Source organism: Haemaphysalis longicornis, unplaced genomic scaffold (assembly GCF_048455015.1).
Source record: "Haemaphysalis longicornis isolate Haplotype H1 unplaced genomic scaffold, Haemaphysalis longicornis Haplotype H1 scaffold_1, whole genome shotgun sequence".
Taxonomy (NCBI): domain Eukaryota; kingdom Metazoa; phylum Arthropoda; class Arachnida; order Ixodida; family Ixodidae; genus Haemaphysalis; species Haemaphysalis longicornis.
This window is the reverse complement of record NW_027526203.1, coordinates 376949094-376965771: the sequence shown is the minus strand read 5'-3', so window position 1 is coordinate 376965771 and position 16678 is coordinate 376949094. Positions and strand designations below refer to the sequence as shown.

At 48.8% G+C, this 16678-nt stretch overlaps 1 protein-coding gene across 1 annotated transcript; it reads left to right on the top strand.

The window, feature by feature from the left end:
* The first annotated feature begins 1925 nt into the window (after window positions 1-1925).
* Window positions 1926-12957, top strand: LOC144160639 (uncharacterized). Its single transcript, XM_077691870.1, has 4 exons — window positions 1926-2397; window positions 11634-11715; window positions 12309-12404; window positions 12801-12957. Exons 1-4 carry the CDS (start codon window positions 1926-1928, stop codon window positions 12955-12957), a joined length of 807 nt encoding a protein of 268 aa, XP_077547996.1.
* The last annotated feature ends 3721 nt before the right edge of the window (window positions 12958-16678 follow it).

Here is a 16678-nt window from a genome sequence, read left to right as displayed (position 1 = left end):
TGAATCTGATTAGAAGGCCCCTTATTTCTTGTTTGGTGTGCAAGTTGCGATAAAATACGGCAACCAACGAAGAAGTGATCAGACATTTTCTGTTCGATCATACAAGAAAGGATGTCGTTTTGCTCTGGCCGGACATTCATGTGATCCAGGCAGGAAGATGCCAACTTGTCGCCCAGAATCTCAACACGTGTTGGAATACTAACTGTTGCCACGATGCCCGCTCCCGCAAGCACGTTTAAATATTCGACAACTACGTTATTTCTGCCTTTCAGAAGATCAATGTTCACATCCCCAATAATGAATACATACCCTGGCGGAAGAGTTTGAGAAGAATGCACATAAGAGTTTGGACTTGGGCTAGTTGGTAGCAGTAATCCATGACTTCATGTAGTGCAAAAAAAAACGACAGAAGACACAAGGAGGCGACGGGCACAAGCGCTAGTGCCCGTCGCCTCCCAGTATCATCTCGTTTTTTTGCGCTACACGAAGTCACGGTAATGCACGACGAGGTCGTGATAGGTGATTAGTCGGTCCCTCGCGGATCGCGCACCTTGGTAGGGGGTGAGGCTAACCCCGGCCCGGATAGTAAGCCCTCGTGCCACATTACGGGCTACCTCGTTCCCTCCCAGACCAGTGTGCGCCGGGGTCGGATTTTTGAAGATGATTTGGGTGCCACAAGGGAAATTGACCCACGGGGGAAATTTTGAATGGCCGTTTTCGAATCTGTGATTATAATTGTTGGAGTAGGCCGGGTTGTTAACGCAAGTGCTATTGCAGCCTCTTCCGCCGCCGTTGGGAAGGTGGTGCGCACGGTGAGAGAGGTAACAGGGGGGCTATCCGGGCTGTTGCCAGCCGCGAGGGCATTGCCATCGTGATGGCGGAACCGGTCGAGCTCTGCTGTGAACGCTTCACCCGTGTGCTTCCCCGTGCGCGCGTAGAGCTTGCGCGTTATACCCTGCAATCAATCATCAATCATATTGGTGTCTTTCAGAAAATATCTCCCCTGGCGTTGCGCCAAGCGAGCGCGATCAAAATGATGATATCCCTGAAGTCTGCATACTTAACCGCAGGCTCGCTTTGGGAACACCACCTTTGCACTTAACTGCGTCTACGGATGGGAGGAGTTGGCGTCAAATGCAGTGCCAACACTCTATATCGAGGAGCTGTCATGCTTACACTTGCTCGTTGCCTATCTTCCGAACTGTTTCGCGATGTCACTAATATATTCTCGGTAGTACCATTAGTTCCTCTCCTTGCTACTGAAAGCGCTGTCGTCATTCTGGGCAAAAGCGCGAAAAAAGACGTGGACGAAGGGAACGGACAGGACGAGGCAGCGCTCGTCCTGTCACTTCCCTTCGTCCACGTCTTTTTTCGCGCTGTTGCCCAGAATGACGCCATACCAAGTTGCCCAGCTCACCACTCTGTTACTGAAGTTGCTGTATATAGAAATTTTGGTGGATATAAAGGGGGCTCGAAGCGGTGGGGTTGAGGAGCGACGCCGTGCGATGAAAAATAACGCCGGAGATATAAGTGACATCATCGTGATGTGTGGGGGCCTGGTGCGTGTGGCCTGTCCATTGAGACAGGGGAGCCATGTGACCATTCGCACTGTGTATATTTTGGGGCCTGAAGTGTTTTTTGTCCATTGTCCTGACAATGGTGTTCTCAAGACGGAGTGTTCATTGATTGATTGTGGGGTTTAACACGCCGAAGCTACAGCTGGGATATATGAGGCACGCCGTAGTGGATTAATTTTTTTCACCGTGGCATCTCTAACATGCGCCGAAATCTCGACGCACGAGAGTTTCCGCTTTTCGCCTCCATCTGAAAAGCAGCCCCCGTGGCGGGTTGAGACAGGGTGGGACATCGTCGTGAGGTGTGGCGCTATCGATTCAGGTGGTAAGTGTAGATTGTTTCTGGGGACAATGGCGCTCCCAAAACAGGGGAGGTGTGACGTCATCGTGATGTGTGGGGGCCTGGTGCGTGTGGCCTTTCTATTGGGCCGGGGCTATCATGTGACCGTTCGGACTGTGTATAATTTGGGGCCGACCAACAAGCGAGGCCGCTACTGCTCGCCAGCGACCGTTTCCCGACGTGCACTGTCCATGCCAGCATGGCATTCTACGCAGCACGTGAACAAGCCACGCCGTGCGCAGGAGGCGAGTCGTCCGTACGGTGAATGGCCTGCACACCGACCGGACCCGTGGCACACGGAGCGGCCGAACACCGACCCGATCCAGACGGCGGCGCAGGTGGCGGCTCTGATGGCCCGCGTGTGGGCCGACAGCCTGGTGCTGCCCTACGACCCGGTGGCCCTGTCCGAGTGGATAATGAAGGCGCTCAAAACGTTCGAGGCCCGCCACGTCTTCGTCCTCGGTCGGAGCACCCTCTCAATAGGTGCGCAGCACAACCGTATGGCCCGAAACTAATTTAATCATCGTTTTAGCCAAATTATCGAAGTCTCATCTCTCGATGAAACGATATATGGTGTGACTTTTTTTCGCTTGTCTTCGGCATTCGTATCCTTTTAATGCGCACGCATTAAATGCGTATTGAGCGGAAAGCGGGAGTAGGGATATGTAGCAGCGAAACGGCACCTGAATTCTCTTCGGATGCGAGCGGAGTTATGCAGCGGCCTCACGTCCTAGTTGGCTTACGAGGCGTCATGTGGGGCCGCAGCAACGGCGTCGTCGTTGCTCAGGAGCCAGCCAGCAGAACTGCTGGCGTAGCAGCGGGAGGGTGACTCGAGATTATGCGCCGGCGTGGAGCTATGCCTAACATAATGCCGTCACCGTTGCTAAGAAGCCAGCCCAGCTGCTGGCTGTAGGGGCGATTCGGGTTAGCGCTGGCCTTACCACGGCGCAGCAGCCACCAGTGAGCCAAGGCACTCTGCGCCATGGCAGCGACTAAAATATAGGCATCTATGTTCGGCTCCACGTCGGCTCCAGAGCGTTCCACTGGACAATAATTGTTTCGCATTCACAACTGGTTAGAACATCCTTAGGTGCTCCAAGATATTTTAAGTGCGGAGCACCTTAGGGGGCCCGGCTTATCGTTGTAAGCTCGTCCTGGGTCACGGTATCTAGCCGCCGCAGTCGCGCGGTGTCACGCACCCAGAGGCTGAGAAAACATCAATCACCGCTTCCTTTGGTCGGGATTGAACATGGGTCGCTCGGGTTGCGAAGCCGATGTCAGTCCCATTGCGCCACACAGAAAAACGGTGCTTTAGATGAAAATTGTTGGGGGTGACCTTTGCGCTGCGCCGTTGCCACGGAGGCTTCCCTTGATAGACGATAATACTAGTACACAATAAAATAAAACAAGGAAAAATCATGAATTCACGCATTACCCCGAATTGATGAAAACTCAAAGCAGCGTCTTTTTAGTCATTTTCAGAGGTTGCGGCGCACCCTCTTGATTACTGTCGGTATCAAAGCCAGTCCTTTACTGATACTAGTCGAGAGATGGCGTTGCAGCTCCTTTGGCGAATCATTGCTCTGCAATTGACAGCTTTCACGTTCAATGGAACTGCTTTAATTTTTTTCTGAGAGCGCCGATTTAACGCTTGTCTTTGTTCTTTACTATAAAATCTGGTGGCTATAATAGTTGGTATGGTACTTTACAGATCTGATTATTTTACCAGAACAGGATCTCACGGCCATGATGTGGTATTCGGCCTTAACATGTAGAACGCTGTTCGCTTTGGTATTGGTTTGAGTGGCAGTGGCATTGTTTGGAGTGTCTCCTCATCATTCTTTGTGGGAGAGAAATACACCTAACTGTATACAGAGCCTTCGAGTGTTGACGGTCTGTGGCTCAAGACACTCGATCATGAAGAAGAAGATGATGATGATACTACTAAAATTATATGATGACGATAATGATTTTGAGGATCTAGAAATCAGAATGCGTTTTTTGCGTCTGAAATGGATAGTTTATCACACAGGATGGCACTGGCTTTTTAAACTGAATATTGAATCAAACCCCATTTATTTTAAGTAATAGCTCTTTGTTAAGTTAAAAGATCTTGCAAAAACGTAATAATTAACGTTATTATTTGTTTGGTTAGGGAAGAGCAATTGTACCCTCTGTGCGGCACTCGAACTGCGCTTGCAATCACCTTTACGCGTGATACAATCGATATCGTGAATAAAATTATGGTAAGTGAATCATTTACTCCTCCGTCCCGGCACAGAAAACTTCTAGGGATAGTAACGGGTAAGAAACAGAAAAAGTTACAAGAAAAGAAAGGCGGTGAATTGGGAATTACGTAAAGATTACGCTTGTCTCGTGCCAAACTGACTCGTGCGAAATAACTCGGCCAACTGACTCAGGCGTATTGAGTTTCGCGCTTGGGACCACGGCGTCGTTTTTTCTCGTTTTTTTTTTAATTTTTTATGGGAAAACTCTCAAAGAAAATATAACAAAGCATTTTATAGCACACGATGGAGAAACCAGAAAATAAAAAGCAAAAAAGAAAGAAATGTTGGAAATACAACGAACGAAAACAACCCCGACATCAACTAAAGTAAATGAATGGATATGTAGGAAGTAAACAAGCAAACAAAAGACAAGAACACAAAATTTGAGAGCCATAACTCGTCCAATTGTGCTAAGACCAGGATGGGAGGGGGGGGGGGGTTGTAGAGCCCCTTCTTTTTGACAACAGGGATTCCCCGCCGCGGCGGCCGCTTTTCTGATGGAGGCGAAAAGCAGAGGAACGCCCATGTGTACTACATTTTGGCGCACGTTAAAAATCCCCACGTGGTCAAAATTAATCCGGAGCCCTCCACTATGGCGCGCATCATCGCCTGCATTGCGTCTGCGCGTTAAACCCTGCAATCAACCAATTAATTTTGACTACATTGGGGCTCGAACCCCCTGGCTCCCCTTCCGGAGCCGTTGCATAACAATGCCATATATTAAGACAGCCAGGTTAATAATGCTCGCCTTTGGCGTTCGTATAGGATTTGTTTCGGGAAGGGCGCCCGGCCTTGCAATTGCATATGTAATTGCGCCTTACCTATACCCCAAATATGAAGTACTACTTGGTCGGCGAGGAATCACAGCAACAGATACCAGTAAGGCTAAACTGGATCGGTGCAGCCATACCAGGAATGCGCCCTGGGACGAGAAATAATAATGGGGGATTATTTGATGGATCTTTAGGAGTGCGTACGCATCTTATACCTCTCCCTCTCAAACTACATGCTCGGCCTGACGCGCACGCCTTGCTCCCGCTTTAAAACCGCGCAGCACGGCGCTTCTCGCACACCCCTCGCACATCATGCCAACAATTTTAGTTCTCAGCACTTCAGCGTCCATTACTGTGGTTTCACAGCGTCGCCGTGCCTCGTAACCGAGCGAACGAAGGGGTCACCGAAGACAGAAGGAAAACGGAGGAGGATAGTGAGGCGAAAGTGTGAGGGGGAGGACGGTATGCCGAGGCGGTGCGAGACGCTGCTCGGCGGCGGCGCGCTAAGAGATAACCGACAGAACGAAGAGGCCACCGAAGATGAGCCCTGTTGCGACCGAGTGGGGGCACCCGATCCGAGCTCCGTGGCCTCCGACATACGAGTGGTAGCGTGTATGATGCGAGCGGCCAGCTGCTGTTGCAGCCGTGAAGAAGTCCAGAAGCCGTAGGCTAACGTAACTGTTTACTTCATAGAGAGAGGTGAGCCGAAGCCAAAGAACAATGCCCCGACGGGCGAGGTTACAATACAGGACTCGAGCAGAGTGAGAGCATGGATTCGCTGCTCAAACAGGAATGGATTACAGCACTTCGGCGGCTTCTATTTATACCCAAAAGCCGTAACGGTCAAAACGCCAACAAGCGGCAACACGCCACGAACGTCACAGACACACACAACGCTCTTTCCAGAGTTCGTGAGTCGTCGGTAGCCTCGGCGCACGTTGAGTCCGAGAGAGGGGAGAGAGGAGGACTCCGCTGAGATCGCGAGGCCTCTATGTCCTTGAACAAGTCTCGACGTGCCGCTGGCAACCGCCGGAGTTTGAAGCGCGTTGAAAGCCAGGCGTCTGGCCCGGCTTGTCGAAACTTGAATGATGAGTCACCGACATGGTGGCGCCTGACGGCTGAAAGGCGCACGCAGTGGCTTCGCCGCACAGCCGAGGAGTGATGCGGGGAAGTACGGCGGCGCTGGCCGATTCGTAACAGCCCGCAGAAAAGCGGAGGATGAAAGTATGGCAAAATTGCGAGGGGGAGAGCAGTATGCCGAGGCCGCGTCACAGATGCTTAGCACGCGCTACGTGCTGCATGTACATGGGTCCTTCGCCGTCCTCGATCGTTGTGTGGCTCATCCGAACGACGTGACATTTGCGCGGGAGGTTCAAACACAATCTAGAACAGCATGCTCGACGGCAGCGACACAGTACCGGATAACAACAGAGTAGCACGCGCCGCCTTGCGTTCGCTGATCACGCGATCACTTCCCGAGACGCAGAAGCTTTGGGCCGTGAGATTAGACTGCTGTTCTCGTTGCGCACAAATTTCTCATTAGGCAGCACCGTAATCGTCTGACAATTTTTTTTTTTTTTGCCTTCTAACCGTCTCAGTGGTGACGTTTTCTCGATTCGGTAGCGGCATTGGCTGCTTGTCGCCCCTTTTGTTGTTCGCCGGTATTGGCATTCCGTTGCCATTATTCCCTCTCCATCCTCTTCTGCCCCTACCCGGCACTGCACTCGCTTTACACGCTATTTTACCCTGGGATTCTGGGCGACAAGCGTGCCAGGCGGCGAAGAGCCACCGCTTCCGGATACACATGCCTCAAAGACCTCACTTCACAAGGGCATGGCCTTACTCTGTTCTCTGCCCACGGATCGATGGCGCAATTTTCAGCCTACATGAGCCATCTAATGCTCACGCTATAAAACTACAACCCCCAACCACCAGGGGATGTGGCCACACTGGTGTGGTGTTCGGCTGAAACCTCCCAACTGTCCGGAGGGGCCTTCGTCCTGCAGGGGATGAAAATAGGCGAATGAGTGAAGCATCCGTCGGGAACATTTTGTAGTAAAGAAATAACGAAAAATATACTCCAGAAAAATTAGTCCTGTGCCGTATAGGCACGAATCGAATGCGCAGTATTTACATGACGCGATTGGTACTCTGGCATCTATCGGCGGCGTCAACTGGAAGGGACTAGAACCACCTCGTGCGCTACCGCGGCGTGCAGGTGATCGAGTGGTGCTGAAGTTATTGCTGGCGTGTGGACAAAATTTAGACGAAGCAGAAGGTATATCGCATAATGTAATATACAGTTAGGATCATCACGTACAAATGTGACAAAGCAACTGACGGGTCAAGCGAAAGCTGTCGATGAGCGCCTGTTTAAAAACATTTATGCAATGTTGGAGAACAGTGGCCGCTTGGTTACAGATTAAACTTCGTTGCTTGTCCTTTCGCCGTGCCAGTCCCAGCTGCGAGCTGCACTTTTCGCAAACTAATGGCGGCAAGCAGGACGCACTGATTTCATGGAAGCACTCCTGAGATAAGCAGCTTACGCTGCAAACCTTCACATTAAATTTATCCAGTGTATTGAGTCTGTCCTGATTAAGAAACGGCGACCGGGCAGTTCATAATAGCTCTTCGCTGAAAATGTCGCCGAAAGACGATAGTCTTCTGGCGCCCTTGCCACGTTAATGCCTCTCTCCCCCGCCACCTCACACGCTCTTCCCCTCTGGCCTCGCTCCTCAGACGACCAACGCGGTGGAGGTTTGCTCAAGTCAACGAATTTTCCCCTTTTCCGGGGGGCCTTACCTTTTCCAATGCTCGCGCGCCATCTATTGGAACCTGTCATTATTGTTGGACTTGAAGTGCGGTCACGAGGTCTAGCTCTTTTTGTATTTGTGGGTCAAAATATTGTTTTCAACGCGTATTTTTTACTTGATATATCAGGCACACTTTTATTTTCAATAAAAGAACACTGCGAGTACCAGCTGTGCAATGATGTTTTGCCTCAAATATGCCTAACGTTTTCTTTTTGCTCAACATATATGTTGATACGTATGAAGCGTGTCTCCAGATTTAGTGGCTCGGAAAGGTTTCGGCTACATGAACTTGTCGTTCAAGAATTCTTTAACATTTGGCCAGATGGCTGAATCGAATGACACACATACGTACACACATACATACACAGACACATACATACATACATATATACATACACTCATACATACATACATACATACATACATACATACATACATACATACATACATACATGCATACATACATACATACATGCATGCATGCATACATACGTACGTACGTACATACATACATGCATGCATGCATACATTCATACATGCATAGATACATACATACATATATGCATACATGCATACATATATACAAACATACATACATTCAAACATACATACTCGTATTTTCTCGCGTAATGATCGCACTTTTTTTCCAAAAAATTGATGGAAATTTAGGGGTGCGTTTATTACACGGGGTAAATTTTTCGCGAAAACATTTGACCACAGAAAACGCAAGCAAGTTGCGGGTCAAAATTTTTACGATAGGTCTCATGAACATAATAAATTAAAACATAATAAAAACTCCGCACACCGTCACCAGCCGTTTTGCAAAAGGACTCAAAATGCAGTGTTTTCTGAATTACGGAACGTGCCGAAATGAGTTTGCTGCGAGGTGACAGGGCGACCAATAAGTTGCTCCTGCTGTCACAGTGCGGGACGTCAAAAGAGACACAGGGGTCGACGCAGCAAACTGAGCGCATTTTTTCTTTGTCTTGTGAGTTCATTATGTGCATTTAGTGAGAGTTTCTTCGTCATGAATATTGAACGCATGCTTGCCGATGTCGCTAATATCGGCAAGTCTGCGGCAATAACGTAGCTATGTCCGCTTTGAAAGGGAAGGAAAGAGAGGTAAGGACGATCATCGTCAGCTATATTTGACACACATACGACATACTAGATGCATTTTTTTTGCCTGAACTGGCTGCACTGGTGCAAGCAGTGCAGCATATGTTCATTTTTTTTACTAATTGATATCCCCAGTAGCACTCTGCACTGGTCTGCACGACACTGCACTAATCTGCACCAGTTCAGGTAAAAAAAATGCCCCTACTGCTGCGGCAAGTTCAGGGTGCGATCATTCTGCGAGTAAATACGGTACATACATACGCATACATACATACATACATACATACATGCATACCTACATACATACATACATACATACATACATGCATGCATACATACAAACATGCATGCATACCTACATACATACATACATACATACATACATACATACATACATACATACATACATACATGTACGCACATACATATATACACACATACAGAACCGATATTCAGCTCTTACCGAGGAAGCAGAGTTTACGATACAGGAAGCCAGCGACAATCTTACACGCATTACCACGGAGTGTGCAGTAGAAGTCGGGGGCACGATGTCTAGACAGAATACTGGCAAACTTTCCCGGGAGACGAAAGATCTAATTAGGAAACGGCAAAGCATGACAATCTCCACCCCAGCTGACAGAATAGAACTAGCGCAGCTTTCGAAGTTAAAGGGACAGACAACCGATTTTTGTCGCGTATATGTTCCCTAGCTCATATGAAAGCCAGCGTTTTATATAGCCCGATAACCACAAGCAATTTCTAAACAAACTGGCGGAAATAATTTTAATTTGGCAGCAAACTTCCTGAAATCGGAAGGGTGGCGGTTCATAGTGTCGAAACTTGACACTACAATATGTGTCCCTGTCACGTGACCTGCAAACCTAGCAGCTACTGTAACTGCTGAAACGTTTATTTACGTACTGAAAACCTTTTAACACAAGTATTTGTACAGGGGGGATTAAAAGAAATACGAACAACGGAGCACACAGCCTCCGAAGCATGCCGCACCGCCTGGCTGCACTGTCAGTAAACTGCGCGCATGCGTAGTTCTTTCGGAGCGTTTGAGACTGTGGCTTACTGTTTGGGGAAACGCTTGATCAAGAAGGGACGCGGGTCATTTATTTTGAGGCATCTTTTTATGATCTGTCGCCACTGGGCATACTGTTATCTACTACATTCTCTAGCCAAGCCCGCAGCAAGCTGTTGCAGATAGCACATGCCATTAAACGATCATCCTGCTCAGTGGCGACACAGCGGGAAAAGGCCCCTCAAAATATATGACCGGCGTCACTTTTTGATCAAGTATTCCCCATAAATGTAGGCCACACTCTCAAACGCTCCGAAACAACTACGCATGCTAGAGGATATTTACAGTAGCACTAGAGGATATTTACAGTGGATCCACAGCTACCATCGTCGTCCATAAGGAGAGCAGTAAAATACCTATAAGGAAGGGCGTCAGGCAACGAGACACGATCTCTCCGATGTTAATCACAGCATGTTTACAAGAAGTATTAAGAACTTTGGATTGGGAACAGGTGGGAATAAGGGTTAATGGAGAATAACTCAGTAACCTCAGATTTGCTGATGACGTTTCCTTATTAAGTAACTCGGGGGAGGGATTGCAAAGCATGCTTATCGCACTGGACAAACAGAGTAGAACCGTGGGCCTGAAAACTAATATGCAGAAAACTAAAGTAATGATCAATAACCTCGATCTGGACAGCACAGCGGTTTGAGATAGGTGGCGAGGCCGTGGAAGTGGTAAGCGAATATATCTACTTAGGGCAAGTTGTAACCCCGGAACCCAACCATGAGGCAGTGATAATTCGAAGGATAAGAATGGGGTGGAGTGCATTCGGCAGGCATTCTCAGATAATGAATGGCAGCCTACCATTGTCCCTGAAGAAGAAACTGTATGACAGCTGCATCTTACCGGTACTCACCTACGGGGCAGAAACTTGGAGGCTCACTAAGAGGGTTCAACTTAAATTGAGAACGACTCAGCGGGCAATTGAGCGGAGCGGAAAATGATAGGTGTAACATTAAGGGACAAGAAGAGAGCAGAGTGGGCCAGAGAACAAACGCGTGTTAAGGACATATTAGTAGAAATTAAGAACAAATGGACGTGGGCAGTTCATGTAATGCGAAGGAAAGATAACCGTGGATCCCTAGAGAAGGCAAGCGTGGCAGGGGGCGGCAGAACGTTAGATGGACAGATGAGATCAAGAAGTTTGCGGGGATAAATTGGCCGCAGTTAGCGTAGGAGCGGGGTAATTGGAGATTAATGGGAGAGGCCTTTGCCCCGCAGTGGGCGTAGATAGGCTGGTGATGATGATGGCACACATACATACATACATACATACATACATACATACATACATACATACATACATACATACATACATACATACACACATACATACATACATACATACATACATACATACATAATACATGCATACATACATACATACATACATACATACATACATACATACATACATACATACATACATACATACATACATACATACATACATACATACATACATACATACATACATACATACATACATACATACATACATACATACATACATACATGCGTAAGAGATCAAACTTCTTGGGTTTAAGTAGCCCAAAACAACTATTGTCTTTAAAAAGTTCTTTGCTCTGAAGCTACATATGCTTGCGCGTTGGTCTGCGAACTCGTTTCTTTTCAGATTCGGCAAGCAAAGCCGCAGAGGAATTTTACCATGCCACCGTGAGCTTCGTGGAATATGTCAACAAGGTGCCACGTGAGAAGTAAGTATTACGCGCGCAACCACGCCTCATTAGAGATTGACGAACGAGAGAAGAATATATGCCCGATCCAGCGCTACGCTCTTGAAAGCGCTGTTACAAATGCTTGAAAGCGCTGTTACAAATGCTTTGTTGTATTACAATTACTTTTCTTTCTGCGCGCCCACACTCGCACCCCCCCACCCAGCCACATACCCTCAGCCGCCCATACGCACACGCACGCGCATGCCACACACAAACTGGCGGGAGCACACACGCACGAACATACAGACACAGAAAGTGTGTGTGCGACTAGAAGTCATACACGGTGAATAAACTTTTGAGAGAGCGTTGTGACTTCAGCTTTCCTTCGTGCAAATATGTACGTTTATTACGCTTCTATGTTCATGGCTTTGTATCCCATAGTACGTCACAACGGGCGCAGCTGTGTCTTTACCTAATTACCCCTCGTGACCTACCCAATGAGAGGCCAAATCGGTTAGCCAGAACAAAACATGGGGAGTCGATCTTCACGCAGTTTTTTTTTGTTTTGTTTTAATGCATTGAACGCAACCACGTAGGAATGTCAGTGACGGTTTACTTTTTTCTGTACGCAGCCCACTCGTCACGCGCATGATCAACGACATCATGAGAAGTCTGGAAAAAGTGTTCACCATTCCAGGGGGCGTACCAACCAGACACGTGGCTCACAGGTATTGGAGCAAACACTTGACAGTAGAGTGCTCAACGAAATGTAAATTAACACAGAAAGTATGAATGGAAAGTGGCTGAACTAGAATCCTACCATTTGCCTGTTCCGACTTCTGAGGCTGTTTTGCTTTGCTGGTATTGCTCGGTCTTAAGTGCTGTGTTCGCATTACTTTCGGAAACACACCTCCAATGAGAAATCTCACAGCGCGGCTTCCGATGTACAAAGGCACCGAGATAGGCCTTCAAGGCTGCCCAAGTGCCTATAGTGGCGCCACATTTGCAAAAAGTGCTGCACTAAGCAGCTAAAGGCAGTGCCCTGTTAGACAGGTTCTTTGTTATGCCCAACAAAGAATGTTGCTCAGGCGACCAACACGTTTATTTGGTTTATCCTCTTACAGGAGTATTCTCTACTCGCCCGAAGGTTTGCCTTTTCCTGGCCTCGAGGACTTGGTGAGAGGGGCACCCATACGCAAGGATGCTTTCAACAAGCATTTGACCTTGATCACGGAAGCCATCATTCAAGCTACAGAACTGTTGATTGCAACCCCTTTCTAAGTCTAGCGCCTCCTTTCCCCTGTATAAACACGCTTGCTCCTCCTTTTTTTCCCCTTGGTGTTCTTTCTCAGTGCGACAAAATATCAGTGAACTTAGAGAACAGCTTACGGAAAGTCTGGCAGAAGGCACACCGCCACACAGCGTAAGGACCGTATCGGCCCCCATGCTCCGTTTTTGTGCACAGTTGGGCGTAGACAGACTGCTGGGGGCTGTCAAGTGCTTTCTAGCTTCCTTGGTGCCTACTCGTGGTACATCATTTCCGGCTTCCCGCGTGACGAGCGAACAAGAAACAAACAAAGAAATAATGAAACAAACACGGACCCCCCCGCACACGCACGCACGCGCGCGCACACGCCCACACACACGAAACCTCGCGCTCTACAACGCCTTGCGCTTCACAGATACTTGGATAAAGTTGGCTTTGCCTCAAGGCGTTTTTTTAGGATGCAGAACGAAAGTGACAGAAACCCTAGCTCTAAAAATCTTCGCCGTAAAAAGTGCCAACGTTCACCTTTATTATACTTGGTGCTGGTGCCATGAAAAATACAAGAGGGAAGCCGTCAAGCGGCGCTGAATGACATCCCTTCGACGATGAACATTTCGCCGAAATGCGGTCTGCTCAAGACCACTTGGCAAGGAAGGGTATGTAAATTAAAGAGGAATTCGGCAATTGGCGAGGCCCCGAAAAATTGTGCAGCTTGCACTAGTGGTGCAAGGCTGGAGAAACAGCAGAGCTGGCGGCCCCTCTCCCTTCGTTGGCTGTTGTACTTCACATGTTTCACATGGATTTCCGAACTTGCTGCTGAAAGCTCCCCATGAATGTCAAGCCCGGATCGTTTTGTCCGCAGCCTTTCACATCTCTCCCAAAGTGGACCGCGTTAGCACGCGCTATAACCCGAGGGAACCGGCTTCGCAAACTCGGCGTCTGTTCGCCCCGCTTAAAGTGCGAACGCACGGGAACTGGCGAGGAGAACAGCGCGCGAGAGATCACACCACGAACACTGGGCAGAGTGCTCTGGAAGGTCGAGATGGCCGACGCCGGTCGCTCCTCGCGAGCCGCACGCTCACGTGCGCTCGGTTGGGCTGAGTTTTGTGGTCCCACTCGACGGCGGAACTAAAAGCTTAAACAGCTCAGCTGTTAAAAGTAACAAGCGACTGCGTGCGGTCTGAGAAAGAACTTCACAACGAACGTGATATATTCAAACCCGGTAGCACTTCTGCATAATTCTGTGGATCATGGATGACTCGCAGACACTGATCGCTCTGCAGGCGTGGGTGCCGTGATTGCTCTTCACTTGGCTTGTCTTGGACTACACTGTCCTGAGGAATGGTGTGCTGGCTTTGAGGGCGGGCCAAAAGCAGGTTATTCATATAAGAAACCTTCGTTCTAGAGGAACATCTCCCAGAAGGACAGAACAATAAATCGGTGGAATGGAAGTTAATGTATCGTCCACTAGACTACGACTGAGCTCCCCCAGCAAGCGCTTTGCAGCATCTGTCGAATGGTTCATTCTTGGCGACAACCACCTGGGACTTCGCCGACTGCTCCAGCGACTCATCTACTCAAGTGACGGGCTCCGAGAGCGACTTTACTGTTCTCATTGGGCGCCGTCTCAAAGGAAAATTTCATTGGACGCCCTCGCCAGCTGTACTTTTGAATCATGCCCAGGAAATGTTTACTTTTCCTTATCTGTTCGGAGGTTGAAAATCGCACTGGGGTCAACGGGACAACTTTATCACAGTTTTTTGAAAGCCTGGCACCTAAATAGGAAAAGAAGACTCTCATTAAATCCTGAAGAAGCGACATGACCATCGAGGTGAGTACTATGACGATAATTGACACGCTGCTGGCTGTTACAGTGTAGGGCTTCGATCCTTCCTGGTTCACGGGAAAGAAAGCGCTGCTGGAGTTATGGGTGTTATGATGGCACATATGTAATGATATCCTGGCCCACGCAGTTTAATAACATCCCCAGCCCGGATAATGAATATTTATCGTACTGGAAAATCACGCTGCATCAAACTTGTCTTTGGGAGTCATTTCCAGTCTCAGTGAAAGTCGATTGCGTGTGTCGCCATGTGCGGCCGTATACGTACCGAGGAGGCCTTATTAATGAGGCACTCACTTGAGGGTCAAAGGAAAATTAAAGCGGAAAGTTAGACGAGTAGGTTACCAACTACTAGTAGTAGTAGTAGAAAACTTTATTATAAGGTCAGATTAATTAGCTCTAATTTATCTGGTTACCACGTAAGGAATTATCGTAGTGCTAGCGAACGTGACACTGGAAAGAAAAGAACCGCAATTTCTGGTACGTAATTAGAATGCGGTCGTTGACTTTTCCGGAGCTGCAAGCGACAGGGGTCGTCTTTTTGATTTTTTTCATTGGCACGGAAGACCTTTTCTACTCTATTCCAAAAACGGAATAATGTGCGCTGTGCAGGAACGCATTGACGAAAAGGGGGTTGTGTCGTTCCAGAATACCGCTGGGATGTCTACTGACAACTTTATGACATTGATGGACTTCAATTTATCTACTTTGGTAAGGTCCCAGCATAGACTAGTTATGCAAAAAAGGCGTTGCATAGTCACTTGCATTGCGGCTGTTCCGGGCGACCTATTTTTGGCAAAATGACCGACAGATCTCTTGTCGCCTTGAAGGTTGTGTTGTCAAGGTCTGCCGATATATGGATTATTTTCTTGTTGTCATGGGACAGCTTCGGCCCGATGACTGACTTAATATGGTTGCGTACGGGATACGCATTTGCACTGTGTGTGCAGACGATCTCAAATCCACACCAGAGTTGCCGGAATTGGGTGCTTTGCAGTATCTAGACGTGCACCTGCTCCTTGGGGTTGGTCAGAGGTGTTGGGAACATGCACCTCGAAGCAATAAGGGCATCCTACCCCATCAGGCGGCCCATTCCAAGCTCGTGAAGCAGGGCATAGCGAAGAATGCTGTGAGGGTGGCGCTAACTGTACGTCCTGCCCCCATGTTGAGCTTGGAGACCTGGGATAGGATCGCCGAGTGCTTCACCTTATCAAAGGCGCTCTGCAGGTCGAGACCCAGTATCGCTTTGTTGTCGCTGTCGCCGTCGGTGATTTGGTGCGTCTTGGTGCCTAAGCGCTGTCTGAAGCCGATGATTGTCGCCGAGTAGAGGTCCTCCCGTTTCAGGTAGTCTTGCCACCTGTTGAGCAGGACGTGCTCCAGTACCCTGCCCTCGCAAGACGGGAGCGAGATGGGCCGGAGGTTGTCCGTGTCGGGTGGCTTTCCCGGCTTGGGAATCAGTATGGTTCTGGCTTTCTTCCGCTGCTTCGGCAGCGTGCCTACTCTCCAGCATTTGTTGAAGTTGTAGGAAGCAGACTCGGTAGGGTGCGGTGGCCTCCTACATTTTATTGGAGAGAGCGTAGGCCCGGCCAGGAGTGGGTGCGGTGCAGACATGCGGCCGCCCAGGCGCTCCGTCGTGTTCGATCTGTGTGTCGCGTGGCACTGCTGACGCCACCCAGCAAGCACCGCTGATGATTATGATAGGCTCATGATGAGGATAGTGGCGCTGCAAGCAGATGATGATGATGCGCCACTACAAAGTAATTCGCCAGGATTTCAATCGACTTGTCGTCGAGGTTCTTGAGCGTCTTGTTCGTGACAAGATCCAGGCCCGCCGCCGACCTGCTGTAGAGGTCTTTCAGAGCTGTGCGGACCTCCTCTACGTCGGTGTCCAT